At 43.4% G+C, this 16,988-nt stretch overlaps 1 protein-coding gene across 1 annotated transcript; it reads right to left on the bottom strand.

The window, feature by feature from the left end:
- Positions 1-691: 691 nt before the first annotated feature.
- On the bottom strand, positions 692-16,156 carry slitrk6 (SLIT and NTRK-like family, member 6). Its single transcript, XM_008304503.1, has 2 exons — positions 15,733-16,156; positions 692-4,740 (listed from the first exon to the last, which is right to left on the bottom strand). Exon 2 carries the CDS (start codon positions 4,723-4,725, stop codon positions 2,188-2,190), a length of 2,538 nt encoding a protein of 845 aa, XP_008302725.1. The 5' UTR covers positions 4,726-4,740; positions 15,733-16,156; the 3' UTR covers positions 692-2,187.
- Between the last annotated feature and the right edge of the window lie 832 nt (positions 16,157-16,988).

The raw sequence follows: 16,988 nt of genomic DNA, 5'->3' as shown, positions 1-16,988 counted from the left end.
AGGGGCGGATTGCTTATGAGTCTCGCAGGATCAAGCTGCAGAAGGTAATTTGTCTTCCCTGCTGTGTGTGTCTCTGTGTGTGTGTGTGCTGGCGTCTTTTGCCTCTCTGACTTTGCATGCATACTTTAAAAGATTTGTGCGCATACAAATCTATAAACATTTATTTAGTCACGTTGGTGGGGTATCTGTATTTGGATGCTGCACGCCAGTCTGCGCGTGCTGTGAGGTCACGCGTGTGTTCTTACAAAAAGGGAAACATCAGATCCATCAATTATGATAGAAAATGGAGGAATTAGAGAGGGTCCACTGTTTTCCCCAGAGAGAAAGAGAAAATGAAAGTCATGCAGAAAACCATGGCTGGCGTAGAAAAAAAACAAAAAAAAACCCTGCAGCCACTGTTGTGTGATTAAGGACTAGGTTTGAGCCATCGTGGGGGGCTAAATTATTCACACAGCAGGAAAAGAACCAAATGTTGTTTACACAAGTACATCCATGCACATACATATGTGCACTGTGGCAGACTGATAACACATTGAGAGAAAATGCCATTCTTTTGCAGTCCTGGTGCCTGGTGTGTCAATTAGTGGAGAGATTTTGCACTGCAGAGAAGCAGAAAGCTAGAAATTCTTGCGAGATATAAAGCTCTCTCTACATATATTGTGCATGAGTTAGCCATCAGTTCCTTTCTAGCTTTATGTAATATTGCAATTCTTTATTTCCTGTTTCAGTTACAACTTCTGTTTATATTCTGTACAGCACTGAAGGCACACAAAACCAAAGATATAATGGAACATAAGTATATACAAAATATACAGAATAAATAATTAAATCTAGTTAAGTAGAAAAGCTACAGAGTGTGTGCTTACATGAACTGTTCGAAAAAATTCTACGAGTCTCCAAGAGTATGAACGCGTGTGTGTAGTAGAAATCCTGTCCACACCGCAAATGTCAGTCGCCGACCGTCCATCGCGTTAGCCGAGAAACGGAGAAAAAGTTGGCCGGAGTCCGTCGTCGGGTTGCAGGAAACTGGAGCTTTTTTGGATGCTCGTCGGTCGCCATTAATGTGCTAATAACAGGTTAACATTTCCCGAATCAGTTCAGACGATGCCAGCATGACAAAGGAGCAATGTTCCTGAATGCTGTTGTATGAATTGTCAAACATAAAATAGTGGCATCGACACATACGCTCACACAAACACACACGCTGACTGATCATACACATTAGTGGCTCATTTCTTCTGGCGGAAAGAAAAAAAAAAAAAAAAAAAAAGTTTCAGCAGGACTCTGTTGATTGTCATGCACCATCTTATGGCATTTGATTAGTGCAATGCATTTTTTTCTTCTTCTTTTTTTTTTTTTTTTACAAGATTACACTTGTGTATATACTGTACTTGAAGTGCTCTACTTAACTGACTGCAAGAATAAAGAAATCTTTTATCACCAGGAGGTATAAAAATAAATAAAGTTCCTATGACTGCAACGCGTGCAGCGCATTGGATCCATCAGCTGACAGGAGTGTGGCTCCACCGCTGTCGTCCTATCACTGTTTTTTTTCCGATGTACAGTTGGCAATTTGCTGACTCTACAGCACAATGAGCATTCTGGGTACAGCATTCCAGCTGGCTTATGTTGACAGAGGGCGTAATCAGGTCATACCCCGAGTCAGGATAGACTGATTAAACAGCAATTCTGGGTCAAGTGGTGATTGAAATTCACTCACTTCTTTCCAGACATCTGCTTCATTCTGTAAGGATGTCAGGGGGGTTGGGGGGGGGGAAATGGTGGAGTGTGTGTGCTATGTGGATCGATTCATTTGGCTGCAGTAACACAATGGAAATGTAATCAATCATAAAAGCTGATCGCAAACAGGGGGTTTCAACTCAGGCCTGCTCAACAGACTGTGATAGCTTCTTGAAGTTACATTTGGCCAAAAGACAGTATACGCACCTTTCACCAGCTACATAACATGGCTGTCAACGGATGAAAGGTAACCAAAAAAAAACAAAAAGAGAGAATAAACCAGTTACATTCTGTGCTACAATTAAACTTAAAGAGATGTGCCCATGATATATATCTATATATATCTATATATTTCACACTGTGGAAAGTACAAGAGGGCAAACAGGACAAGGCACTTGGCTCAAACATGATATAGATAGTGTCTTTTTTTTTTTTTTCTGCTTAAGCTCAGTTAAATGCAGTTTGATGCTCCAGAACTTCCAGGTAGTCTGGCTCAGTATGCAGGTTAGCTTTAAGTTCAAAGTACTCATTCTTAGTTTGCTCAAGCATGACCTTTCGCGGTCTTGAGTACATAATTGTCTCCATGAGCTTCAACTCCTCCTGGTGCCCCGGGACCTGCATGTCCACAGCAGACTGAAGCTGGGGCATGTTTTTCCTAAGGTACTCCGTTATCCCGAGCTGCTGCAGCTCCTCCCGCTCCAGAATGTTCCTGTACAGGGAGTTGGGGTTCCCGAGAGTGACAAACTCCGCAGGACACTCTCCGGTCATGGGTCTGAACTTGGAGCTGGGGTTCCCTGTGAGAGGGGACGTGTTCTCCTTCTCCATGATACTCCGGCAGAGGTGATGCTTGGCGCTCGGTTCATCGAGGCTATAATCCAAATCCGTGTCATGCTCCTTGTGCTGGGAGCAGTAGGTTGGGTTGCGACAGATCTGCACAAGAGGGCTGTGTGATCGCTCCTCATAAAGAGTGGCAGACCCCGTTCTTTGCGTCAGAGTGTGGTGTGTGGTTTTCTGCCCGTACATGCTGTAATGCAAGTGAATAGGGGAACTGCTGCTAGTGTTTTCTCTGGGCTGCTCTTCTGCCGCCTTTTTCTTTGCCCTTCTCCTCCGTCGGTGCACCACAAACACCACCAGTCCGGCTGAGCAGAAAATGATCATGAGGACAAAAATAAGAAGGCTTAAGATAAGCACAGAGAGCGGGATCGTGTCTGTGAGTGAGATGAACAAATTCCTTTCACCGCCGTCGGGCCCCAGTGTAGCTGTCACACTCTCTTCCCCACCTGGGGGCAAAGGGTAGTAGGTCCCTAAACCGGGACATAGCATCTCATGATGAAGGCTTCTTAGCTCGGTCTGCATCACTTTCTTCGGAGTGTGACACAAAATGGAGCCCACCACTGTGTCCTTTCTGAGTTTCTCCACCCATTGTTTGAGACTGAGCAAGTCACAGCTGCAGTCCCAGGGGTTGTCCTCTAAATAAATCTGCTCTAGTGAGTCGAGTTGATCAAGCACGTTGCTCACTGGCAGGTGCATAAGCAGATTTTTCCTCAGGTTTAATTTGGTGAGGGGCACATTGCGAAATATCTGCGCTGGAAGAGAGCTGAGCAGGTTGTTATTTAATGACAACAGCTTCAGGTTTGGCAGGGGATTAAATGTGCCTGGAGCAATCTCTTTGATAAGGTTGTATTCCAGATACAAGTATTCAAGGTTGTGGAGGCCCACAAACATTGTGGAGAACAGTTTTTCAATTCGGTTGCCATTCAGATACAGTTTCTTCAAGCTGCTCAAGCTTAGAAAAGTTTCATTGTCGATGTAATCTATTCTGTTGTTGGCCAAGTTGAGCAGTTCCAAACTATCATATGTGACAAAATCATACTTCAAGAGCTTCTGAATCATATTTCCTGTCATTACCAGTTTAGTAGGGCTTTGCTGAAGTATTCCGATATCCGATACCTTTTGAATTCCTCGGTCCTGACAATGCATCAAAAACCCAGCCACAGGGTGATTATGACAGGAACAGTGCTCCACACAAGGACTGCCGGGAACGTGAGACGGTGTCGGTACCCGAGCGTCATCTTTGGCGTTAATCAGCTTGGGAATCTGAGACACTTTGGATGAGGGAGTAACAACCATATCCAGTGACTTTGACGGCTCCTCCAGGTTAATATCTGCGTGGGATGGGCAGAGAACGTCCCGCTTGACTTTAGCCAGAATGGTTCCCTTAAGGTGCTGCGGTGTGCTGCAAATCACGTCCCCGATTGCCGACTGGGCCCTCATGTTCTCCATCCAGATTTTTAAATGCAGAATATCGCAGTCACAGACCCATTCGTTGTCCTCCAGGAGAAGTTCCATAATCCGTCCGATGTGCTCCAAAAACCCCACATAAGGCAGTGTCTGGAGCTTGTTGCCACGTAAGTCCAGGTGAGTGAGGGGCACAAACCGGAAAATGTTGCTGGGTAAAAACTCGATGGAATTATCATTGAGGATGAGGACCTTGAGGCGGATCAGTTTGTTGAACGCCCCCGGTTCAATGACCCGAATGAAATTTGTGTCAGCTTGGAGAAACTCCAAATTTACCAGGCCTTGGAAAGTGTCCTCTTTCAGAGTGACGAGGAAATTGCTATTTATGTGGAGTTTTTTCAGTGAACTCAGAGTGCTAAAGACCCCTGGCTCCAGCTCTTGTATGCTATTACCCCCGATGTGCAGCGAAAGGGCATTCTTAAGCCCTTCCATTTCCTCGGCACGGAGCTCAACCAAGTCATTTTTGTAAAGGTTCAGGTGGAAGGGCACACCTGACGGGACTTTGATTTGGGAGATTTTGCTGATGTTTCTTTGCTCGCAGTTAAGATGAAGGATGCCGTCTTTACCCTCGCAGGAGCACAAGGAGTCACAAGATTCACTAATAGAGGATGATGCCTGTGAGGGATGGATATCTTGGGATCGGGCCGCAGTGAGAAACAAGCTGATGAAAATGATACAGGGCAGCATTTCGGTCGGCGATATCTGTGAAGAAAGGATAGAGGCATGGACAGAAGGGGTGGGGAGGACAAAGAGAAGCGTTAAGTGTACTTGTTTTTGGAGTCATGAATAGGCAGTCACACAATCAAAAGCATTGTCCCCCCCAAAAAAATAACTCTACTTCAATGACTGGTGCATGACGTTCAGTCCCAGAAATGTTAATTTGCATTATTACACTTTAACACATTAACGTTCATGTATTGGAACACATTAAACTTGCATAAGTGCATCGTATGCATGACGAGAAGACACAGTCATCTTGGCATTTGTGTAGTGCAGGATTGTCTTTACATGGTGAACATGCATGAAATATAAGTGTGTCTTGCATCTGTTCTGTTAAATAATACTCAGTTTTAAATGGATCCTCACAAAGTACGATGGGTTCATTTCTATCTGAATGTTTTATCACTATGTGGCCTTTATTCAAAGTATGTCATAAACGTCTAGTTTTGTGTCCCGTGTAGCAGCTAATGGGAATCCTAATAATCCTTATAAAACAGTCTTCAGAAATGTATCCGGACATTGCATTTTACCATTTTGAGTAAATACGTTTCACGGAGTGAGCAATGACAGTAGGACAGCATTTCTTGCCAGTGACTCACAGTGGGATAATGGTACATTTAAAAAAATGACTCTCATTTGACTGATTTCTTTGCCCTTTATATGTAGACTGATCTGAACAAAGACTTAGTCACTGTGAGTCATGCAGATGCAAAAGTCAGTTCACTCCATGTCAAAGCAACATTTATAGCAGCCATTCTCCACACCGAACGGAAAATAAATGGCCGTTTCTTTAGTGCAAAACCAGTTAACCCACATGAGACTGGACCGTAAGCGCGGCGATCGTAAACCAAGCCTATATTCATCAATCTGCTTTCTTTTGCTCTTAATCTGACTGTGTAATTCCACTGTTGTCAAACTACCCTCTAAGCCAAAACATCTGTAGGGGCACACAGAGTGCCATTGAACACAGCAGTTCAAGCGAGCTCTTCCAACATCACTGTAAGCAGGATTTATGTTGAATGACAAGAGAAACGCTGAAATGTGATTTTAATGATGAGCAGCCTCAGCACCGCATCTAAAGCCATTATATTAAGCTGACTAAAATCACAATGGATCAAAGGCTGGATCCCTCTCGGGGCTTGGAGGGTGGGTGGATGGAGGGGGACTGCTGGAGAAGTGTAGACATCTTCCCCAGATCAAGGATCAACTAGATATTCACTGTTAACTAACCGAATTCTTCAAAGAGCTACGACGTGAGGGAGATGACAGCTGTTCTTGTTAATGAAGTCGATTAGCATCTGGAGAGCTTCAATCTAGCAAGACCGGGCAAGCCTAGTTCAACCAATACTGCCTGTCTTCGTCAGAGAGTGAAACCTCTGACTCATGATCAGTGCAGAAATGCAACTCAATCCTGTTTTAAATTCCAGAAAATAGTTCCTTAATGAGACACAGGACACACTTTTAGAAGGTGTTTGCGGGTGAATGTGCCCTAAAGCAGGTCATGTGGCATTAAAGTGTTCTGGAATGTGGACTGAGGATTAAACAAAATGTGCATCCGTCAAATACTTGCTACAGCCTGCCTACACATACAAGAAGATTAGTGTATTTAGACAACATTCTAACCAGCCTGACACAACACGAATGCTACCCAGCAAGACACCCAAACCTCGAGAAGATCTAAGCTCCACACACAAAAGCTACATTTCTTTCTTCTTGCATTCTCTTCAGTTCTAACTACGTCCGTCTTTCACCTTTTTGCCTCTTTCACTATTCCTCAATCCATTTTTGTACTGTTGCGTAAAGTCAAAATTATTGATGAAGTCAACACCATCTTCGAGGTGTTCTGGCATGCAGCCCAAGGTCACTCTAAACCCTCCAGCCACTACTAATCTAGACTTACACTCCTCACTCCACAGACTTGATATATTAGAGATAATTCCAGAGAAACTCATCATCAAACAAACCAAAAAGAATAAACCTTAAATCCACTCCTCTTGCAAAAAAAGAATAAATCCCTATTACTATAACTGGCATTCTACCTACAGAGTTCGGTAAAAGTGCATAAATGCACTAATCATCTCTCAATCCACCCCCCTAACTGATTTCTACAGGGAATCACCACAACATCAGACAGAATACACTAGAATAATTAGTTGCATGTTCTTGCCTCCAGGGAAATCAGGTGCTCTGAGTCGGCCTGCACGGCAGTACAACAACAACAGGGAGACCCGCCATTGAACAATCCTTCAGAATGACGAGTAACTCATTACACATCATTTACAAAACCAGTATTTGCATACATTCATTAGCAGCGTCAAAGGCTATTTCTCAAATGGTCAGCAATGACTTTCAGGTAGCCTGTTGTGGAAGGAAACCATTTACCTTTACCTGTGTGTGCTTTGTATCCTTGAAAAGAATATTATAGTCGTAAAATCAGCTGGGAATAAAGTCTATAGATATGTAGGCAGGAAAAGATAACTTCCAATACAATATATGGAAGGATACAAATTTTAAGCCACACTTTGGCACAGCCTATAGTCTTTGGAAATCTCCCATATTTGTAAAGACTTCCAGACGTCACAGCAAGCGATGAAAATTCCATCTTCAAGCAATAATATGCCGAAAATTGGGAGATGTGATTGAGCTCCAACGACCCACGTTTATCAGTGCAAGATAATGTGGTAAAATATAATGAAACACGAAAAAAAATCTAATTTGTCCAACCTATTAAATATGTATTGTTTAGACAGAGATAACACTCATGCAATGGGTCCAAGAGCCTGGTGCCCAAACAGCATCTTTGGCCATTTCCTTTTCAGTATTTATCTACATTTGCTTCTTCATGAGTCTGGTGGTGGTCCTGGTACACGAGGCACTCACCTTCATGACCCTGGTGACTCAGAGGGCAATATGAAATGAAACAAAGTCTATTAACAGATGTTATCGCGCGCTGCAAGATAACGCTGCTGAGGGCTGATATGAAAAGGCAACAGCCTGATGCACTCCGTCTTCTGGATTTCAAACAGACTTCTCTAAAGTGATCCATTTTTGTTCAGGCAATCAATGTTGCATGGAACTCAGTGTGACGAGTGCAGGAGATGAAACGTTCTTCCGGTGGCAGCCCCCCCCCCCTTTTTTTTTCTTTGTTTTTTTTATTTACAGATTCAAATGCGCATCTCTTGCTGTTCCGACAATTCAATTAGAGATGTACTGAAGCCCTATGAGATCTCTCCTCGTGCATGTGAGTGAAGCCAACTCATTGTCCAACATCAAATGAGATGAGGAAAGAAAAAAAAGAAAAAGAAGTGGTGCAGCGCTGTGGAAGGCAAGACGGCAGAGGGATAAATCTGATGAAGGAATATTTATCACATGCTGAGCCCTTCTGTAACCACAATAACATACACATTAGGCTTTGTCCACTTACAAACCCGTAAACAGCGTGCTCGATCTTTATTTGGGCCAGCTATAAATTGCATTGTTCCAGTGCAGCGAAGTGCTCCGTAATAACATAGAACTGACTCGAGCAAACACATAGACGCCACACAGATACTCGCAGAGCACCGCTCTGGGGATCAGTTGTCTTTTCATATTGATTCTATATTCGCTGATTATCAGATCGCAAAATAAAACTCCTCGAGATAGGGTGCTCATTAACGGCCAATTGATTCGGCTCGAGAACGTCGCATGAGTTGGCGAAACAACCCTGCACAGCGCTGATAATGATGTGCTCAAATCCAACTTTTACACTCCAAAGGTTAGAGGTCGGATTCCACACATTGGAGTCCTGCAGATGTCAATAATTCAGTGTTTCGCCCGTGGACGCCTCCCTCAGCCGATGGTGGGTTCACCAACCTGGCTCCGAACTGCTGCACCACTCTCCATGATTGGAATCACCTCGTGTGCTTAAATACTCTTTTCTACTTGATTTCATTTTATTTTCTGTCTTGGCTGTCCACCAGCGGGAATAATTAAGCTCGACACGTTACATTAACCGTCACGACTTGTCTGTGTAGTGTGAGTAAGCATTGGAGCTACATAAAAGTTTTGCCGGTCAACTCACAGCATGCAACGCTGCACCAAAAATCGAAATCACATTGACTCTGAAAAACGTATCTGGCTTTACTTCCTTCAGTGTGAACTGGACCGCTGACTTTGACTTTTGACTTTGACAGATTTTCTAGAAGACAATGCATTCGCTATACAAACAGATTTCACACTGAGCATGCCGTCTTCACTGAGAAGCACATATGCCCTTGCCTCCCATTGATTTTGCACGCTTCATGCACCTGACGGCCGGAGCTCTGCAGCACCACTTATTTTTATCATCTATACATTTGTCATAGTTTGCAGCGAATTGACTCACACACAAACACAATACAGATACAGTAAATGACAGCAAAGCGTGAACCTGGATTTGAACTGTACCAAGTAGCGTGCATACGACCCAGTTGACAGTTTAGGATATTATTTTTAGATAATATGAACACAGCTATAGTCATGTTCTGTCCTCGTCACTGTCAGAGTAAGTAAAGCATGCCAGAGCCACAAACAGCCCATAAGGCAGAAGCCTAATTCCTTTTCCTGTAGCGTGAGGCAACTTGATGTACAAGTATGAAAGGCTTGTTATCCCTAGTGGCACCCGACAGATCGAGCCATTCTCCCAACTCAGTCAAGACTGATAAAAGTCACTCTGCATTTGTGTTTTAAACACCACATGCAGATATCTTGTGGATATTCCCGAATGTTCTTGGGTTTTTACTGCTTTAAAAAGCTCCACAGTCACCTCACTTCTTAGCATTTTATGGCCTTAGTCACTCTTCATCGCCAGGCTACCTGCAGTCATGGTGATTAATGGATCTTGACAACAGGGAGGTTGAAAGAGTAAAAATTAATTCACTCAAGTCTGAGGTTCGCTGACAGAGTCATATAAATAATGCTTAATATACTGGTGTAGCAACTACATGTGTAAAAGCTAAAATGGAAATGCAATCTGCACTAACACAACAAGGATCCCACACTATGAAACAGAACTCTAAGCAGGTTTCATATGTATGGGGTTTCAAGTACCTTTTTTTTTTTTATACATGTAGGCATCCAGTAGACTAAATCAACCCCACATTCGCCCTCCTGCATAGGTGTAAGTCTGCAGCAATCCACGTTTTCTCCACCAACTGCTCTGCCATGCTGAAACAAAGATCCTTTTGGCTGTGTTGCAAGCACACAGCCTTAGTGATCAGAGGAGCGAGGCTCATGCCCCATGCTCTGCTGGCTGCTACAAGGATTGCATCTTTAGAGACATCATCAGTGGCCTGTTATAAAATCTGATCAGCTGTGCGCTTTCTCGTGTCATGCAGCAGCTATAACAGCTGGCAGCTCATCATATGGGGAGATATAAGCAGCAGGGCCTCACATACTGAACTCCTTTGTAGATGGGAAACCACATATACAGTACAGTCTCTCTTACATTGTGTACTGCATCGCCTCCTCGCTTACAGTTTCTCTGCTGGTGGGCCTTAATTTCTGATAGGGAACATATGCATGATAGAACTAATAATAGAAGCACAAAGGCTTCGTTGGGAGGGGAGGAGCGGCTGGGGGGGTGGCTCGGCTCCCCTGGCAAGCGTGATTTAGCAGGCTTGCATTTCAAATGGTCTGTTTAACTAATGCGCAGTAATTAGTTCTCCAGAAATGAGCAGGCACATTACACCAGTGTATAGCGGCATCAAGGTATGTTTTGTAGGGAGTCCCATCTGCATCACACAGATGTACATTTCTGCGTGCATTACTGTCGCTTTAAAAAAAAAAAAAGGAAAAAAAAAGGGACACTTTCTATTCAGGAGTGAGTCACCAGCAGGACTGGCAAACTGTAGATAAATTTGTGCAGAATACTCAATCCAGAGGCAGCTGGCAAATCACAAGCAAAGCAAAGCAAATACGTGAAAAAAAAAAAAAAAGCAAACAGGAAAAAATACAATCTAGTAGAGTTTTGATTCAGATTGTTGCACAACACCATTGTCATACTAACACAGTAATTACTTCTGTGAAGTTGAGTTCATTAGTTGTTTAGCAAGTGAGATGAGGATGTTCTACGTGATTATCTTTTCTGCTCTCAGCTGTTTCAATTGCCCATTTAAAAGAAACAACCACCCTCAGTGGAGAAAGAAAAAAAAAGGCCACAGGGGAATGGTAATGACAGTCTTATGATTCACTCCATAAATAGGTGTAGATCTGCCATCTGATACAAAAACTTCAGTCTGAGTGGAGCCACAATATTACAGGTAGACAGACCTGCTTACTGGGAATAAACAAAAGAAAAGGGCACCACCTAGAACATTCTGTAGCGTCCGCGCAACAAGACGGAGAAGATAATCACAGCTTAGCTTATGTGATCCACAAAAACATGTCATTATTTGGCGAACAACTCTGGGAAAACATCTCGAAGTGAAATAAATTATGCATAGGCTCGAAAATCCATACATCTACTGTTGACTTATGCGTCGTCCAACGCAACAAATATACATAAAATTGCACTATTTCTAAGACTCATCTGTTCAATGCCATTACAATCCCATGCACGTAATGCTTCCTTGGGACATTCTTACATGGGCAGATGCTAAACTGTACAGCACTGTATGCTTTCAGTTCTCCAACAGAACCCTGCTGAGTTTTCTAATTGGAGAAACTCGTCGAGGCTGTTTTTATGGCCACATCTGCCAGCGGTTGCAATCATTAGCGACAGCTGAATGATATCTATTCAAGTGACAATTTGTCAAGAAGCCTCCTAAAAGTTTAATTTTTGAAAAAAATAAAAATTCCTACATAGCATATGTAACTGCATCTGTTTGCTGTTGGTTCAACTGCAATCATCTTGGTTATTACTGTCATAAATAGCAGCATGTTTTTGGTAAGTAGGTGCACATGTTAAGCCTGTGCATGTCTGTGAGAATGAATGGTGGCCCAGTGATGATCCCAGTGGATTAACTTTAACCAAGCAAAGACTTTTCCAAATTTCCCTCAGGTCCTGTGTTGAAGAAAAATAAAAGTAGGGAACAGGAGAGAAGATTGGCACCAAGTCACGGACGATCTCTGACTGTTTGGGGGAAAACGTGTACAGGCAAGTTTTAACTCTGACAGAAAATCACTGGTTGGATCATGTATACCTCCTTTTCGGATTCTCCCTCCGCTGTGCCCTTCTTCCTATTTATTCACTAGACACTTCCATAATTCATTTCCGTGTCATAGTGGGATCAGTTTAAGTTGCTTTATGATGCAGAGCCAGTCGGACGAACAACTCCACCCATCTGACACTCTGAGCAGACAGATGCAAATGCACCTCAAGGAAATCCAGTCGGCCGCCAATGGAAATAACAAGACTCATTGGAGGTGCCAGTGTTCGACACGGCGCACAAACAGAGACGGAGCTGCTGGATTGATTGGAATGGAACGCAGCAACCGCTCGGGATAGGATGGCTGGAAGATGAAAAGACTGATGGATGTCAGTTTTGCCATGATGGTAATAAAAATTTGTGAGATGCAAGACAAACCTCAGGACTTGAAGAGGGTGATAAAGCAGGTCTATTTTTACATTAAAGTCACGTCTTGCCTCGTAAAAAAAAAAATGCAACTTTGATGCAGATTTAGTTTGAGGTGTCTTGTTTTCTGCCTGTACAGTTTCTTTTTTTCCCAAGATAAGGTACTGTGGCTGAGTTAATTGAGTGTCTGATGACTTAACAACTACACACACTTGAGCTGACCTGCACGTCCAACTGAACAAGACCTTTCAAGACCAATTAAGTAGGAATGCCACAGCGGGCAGTTAAAGAAGCCGGACAGCATTCTAAGCTCCTGCTAGAACCTGTTACCAGAACAAAAGCTTCAAAGTCGAGTTCTAAAGACAAAAAAAAAGAACACCACCCATAATTCCATATTTGTTTTGAGAGACGGATTACTGCCAGTCACCTTAAAATGCTTGGAATCATAACAGCAACTGAAGATTAGAAGCATTTACACACGACACAAATGTGGACGGCACGTCTGGCGTACGAGATGTGTGCATGTCACACGTGACATGAGTGCAACAGAAGGGAGTGTTGCATTTCAAACAAAAGGCAGTGGGGTGTTTATTGTCCTAAATAATCTGCTCACTGAGCATTTCATCAGAACGCTAACAACAGGCCCATCATATTCTATGTGCTTTTTTTTTTCTTCTATCTCCCCTCCAGGTTTTTCAATATTCATGAGGCGTTCAGGAACACAGATAGGTAGAAAGGAGACTCAGCACCTGTCATGGAAAAAAAAGACAAAATCATGCTGCTGTGTGAGTTCCTTATTCTGTAAAATATACGTTTCAAATATCAGTGGACTTCCTGCATTTGGATTGAGGCCCTTATTTTATTTTTTTTAAAGTAAGAAGCACCAATGCTGCTTGTTGGGATGAAAAAAAAAAAGAAGTATTGACTCGGCAGACTCCAATAAGAAATCCACTGGCCTGAAGCTCCCACCTACTATATTCCTCTTGACAAGGAGGCTTATAGCAAGAACCGCTTTGAGTGAAAGAGCCTATTCCAGGTGTTTGAAATACCACACTGCTGGACAACAGCAACACAAGAAGAAGTCCAGACGAGAGGCACAGACACACATCTTCGGTGATACAGAACGCCTGACAATTACGCAGGAAGCCTTTTGCAGAGAGTGTTTCTTATGCAAAGTCCTACCTGCTAATTTACACTCCATTACTGCGGCGCAGGAAGCATAAAATAGCAACAACCTGGCTTAACAGCAGGGTAGAGTTGTCTTTTTCTTCCCCCTTCCTTTTATCCCTATTCACTTGGAGGTCACCAACCAACAGTTGCGTGCATCTCCCAACACTTAAAGTCAGGCTGCTTTTTAGCTCGAGGGCTGAAACAGAGAAATAGTGGGACTTGTTGCGTCCAGCGAAGGGGTTTGTTTCATTTCAGCCTGACATGGGATAGCAGATTAGAGCCCCCTCTGCACTCTATTGCCTCAGTGCGCGATAGTGTGTGTTTTTATGCCCGCGCATCCTCAGCCTTGTTTATGCACTCGCTCTGACCGTCTATCAACTTCCCCGAGCGCCCTGCAGTGTTCCCAGGCACCAATTACGGTGGGACTTGTCCCTTTTTTTTCTCTCTATTGAAAGTGATGTGGCTTGCCCTACAGGGTCGACACCACTACACCCACATATCTGCAGAGATCCTGCCAGTGCCCGCGGCCCTCCACCGCAATCCTGGAGAAATGATAATTATGACATCCACCCACTCAAGAGGCAAGAGATAGTTCAACTCCCTTGCCCCTTGTTCCAGCCTTTTCTTTTTTTCTTTTTTCTTTATGATTCAATATCATGTGCTTCCTACTTTGTCTTCGAGAGACTCCCCAATATATCTGCAGGATCTCTCCGTCTGGAAACAGTTAATTAAGTTTCACAGTGCCTCCTCCTCTGGCCTGAAGCTTTACCTCGGAGCTAAATCTGCAGACTACTCCTCAACACCTGTCAGGCTAATTTCCACATTACAGCAATTCAAACACCTCTTTTGTTTCCCATCATAGCGGACGGTTTGTTCAGTAGGGGGACCGAGCACCGCTGCACCACCTGATATCCAACATGTAAACATCAGGTGATGGTTTTTGTTTTTCCTGTGGCTCGGCGATTACTGCTATTGAGCCAATGATCCATCAAAGCTGCAAAAAGAGAGATGCCCGTCTTCACAAATCCAAAAAAAATAAAAAGATCACATGCAGACCTCTTCACAATAGATTGCAGAGGTGAAGCAGCACAGAAAACTCCACTTGTGAATCATCCTGAGTTTGCATAATAGCCCACACAGCTCCATGCGTCTTCAAAAAACCACAAATCAATAATGTATCTCCAGCTATTCAGGCGCATGTGACTTAAGCAGTCCATACATTTATGCTTTTCAGCACCTTGAAGTATTAGATTATCAACCACTGATTCATCCAAGCAAGAAATTGGGGTGCAGACTCAATTATGCAATTCAAGCTAATTAGACATTTCCTCATTAACTTGCACTTAAATACAACCTCAACCCTATTAATTGAGGGGAGGGGGAAAGAGCAGTCCTGCACGACAGACTGAGCAAATTAAGCATAAATGCACTGGACATTTATTGTACAGTATAACAGTACAGTAAAACACTTAATGGGATAGACTGTGGCAGCCAAATTATGCTTTCTGATTGGCGGGAAGTCATGACGCAGTCCCCATTAAAACACACCTGTGACCAGTAATTATAAATATTCATGTGCCACAACTATATTTAGCTGTGGCCAAATGCCAAAACTGAGGAGAGGGGCCACAGAATAATGAACCATCACAATCTGTTCCCATGCAGAGATACAATTTCCCTGAAAAATCTCCTACTTGAGGCAAAGTTTGGATTTTTTTTTTTAAGGCTGGTAACAAGAGGCACACTGTATAGGCACACCAGTCCGGATTACCATAAGGCAGCACAACGCTGTAGGATACAGTAACTGCGTGTGGCAGGCAGCCAGGTGTGCTGGAGGTAATGGAGCCCCCTTAGGAAAACTCACTGGTCCTTCTCTGTTCCCTTTTTTCCTGTCAAGTCCGGGCACTTTTATGGGGGTATAGCTCCACTCGTAAAATCATGCAAGTGATAAATAGCCTGCGCTTTCTGCTGATTTACGCACATCTGAGCATACAGAGCATTGTACAGGAATGGGGGGGAAAGGAGGAAGAAAAAAAAAAAGAAAACGAGGGGGCAAAAGTGGAGGAATGAAGTGCACTGTAACATACTTTAGCCAGTTGGAACCTGTCCATAATGGACACCTGGATTCCTTTTCACCTTGGCTATTGAGAAACCCGCAGATGACACCTTACACAAAGCCAACCTGGTTCAAAATTGCAAAAGAAAAAATGGCAATATTTGACTGTAAAATATATAAAAATTGCATCATTAGTGACTCTGATTGGTGACTTACCGACTAAAACTGAAGAAATAACAAGAAGAAGGCAAGTCCAAATGTGACCGTACTCAGTCCATCGGTAAACGCAGGGAACCGACGCATTGAAGACAGTTTCTCTTAGGCTCCCTTAAAAAAAACACACACAGGCGAGGAAACTTCACAGGTTCCGTCAGTCTCCCCTCTCTCTTCTCTCTCTCTCTTGTCCTCTCGGGTCCAAACAGTCTTTCGTGCGTCTTCCACAGCTGTCACACACTAATTATTCCGATGCGCGGCGAAGGTTTCACTCCGGTCCCGGGATGATGAGCGCAGCCCTCCTCCTCCTTCTTTCTTACAGCCTCCCCAGAATTAATTATGATTAAGTTGCAGGTTCGAGGCAACAGAATAAAACAGGTTGAAGCGAGGCTGCTCTCTCATCTTCTTTTTTTCCCCCACCCCTACAGTCCACTTGGAATAGCCAAAGCGCGCACCGTGCCCTGCTCTTGCGCCGAGACGCGCGCTCTGTGTAGTTAACCAATCTGCGATATATTGGAGTTGCTCGGTAATTTGCATGCTGTAGAGGTGGACTACAGCGGAGGGAAGGCGGCGTCAAGTCGCCCAGAATACACATCGGGAGCACACGTGGTGAATTTCAAAATAAAACTCCAGGGCGAAGGCTTCAAATCGATCGTTTTTGTTTGCTGACTTATTACGCATTCTGTGGCACAATCTTCCAGACATTATTTCAATCTTAATAAATAGTCAAAACAGTCTGCACTGAATTCTGCAGCTGTTTCATCTCCATCCTACAAGTTTCCTGAACTAAAAGAAATTATAAAATCCTATTTTATTTGTAAAGGGAAATTCATCCAAGATCCTCTGTTTCCCTGCTTATGTCTGGGAAATATTTGTACAACTGGGAAAGCTCCGTAGCAGTTTTCAGAGCTCCTCCTCTTGGAGATTCTTACAATATCATAAAAAAAAAAGAAAAAAAAAATCTTGCATTGATGGTCTTTAAATAGCTTGGCTGCAGCACCAAACCCAAAAGATGAATATATTGCTACACTATATAGCAGACTTGTACCGATAAAGCACCAAATTGAGAGTCCACCGTTCACACAAGTCACATAAAACACAGCATCAGTCCTCATCGGATGGAAAATAAGAGCAGCGTCTTTGTGATTAGATACACACTGAGCACCATCATGCAGCAAACTGGAGTTCAAGCAGCTCCATGTCCTTGAACTGGACTCTGAAGTGCTAACAGTTCCAGCTGATTAGTAGCTCAGTCTGAC

The sequence above is a fragment of the Stegastes partitus genome, unplaced genomic scaffold, assembly GCF_000690725.1.
Source record: "Stegastes partitus isolate 25-593 unplaced genomic scaffold, Stegastes_partitus-1.0.2 Scaffold40, whole genome shotgun sequence".
NCBI classification, from domain to species: Eukaryota; Metazoa; Chordata; class Actinopteri; family Pomacentridae; genus Stegastes; species Stegastes partitus.
Note: the sequence above shows the minus strand (reverse complement) of the source record. Positions and strands in the feature narration are given on the sequence as shown.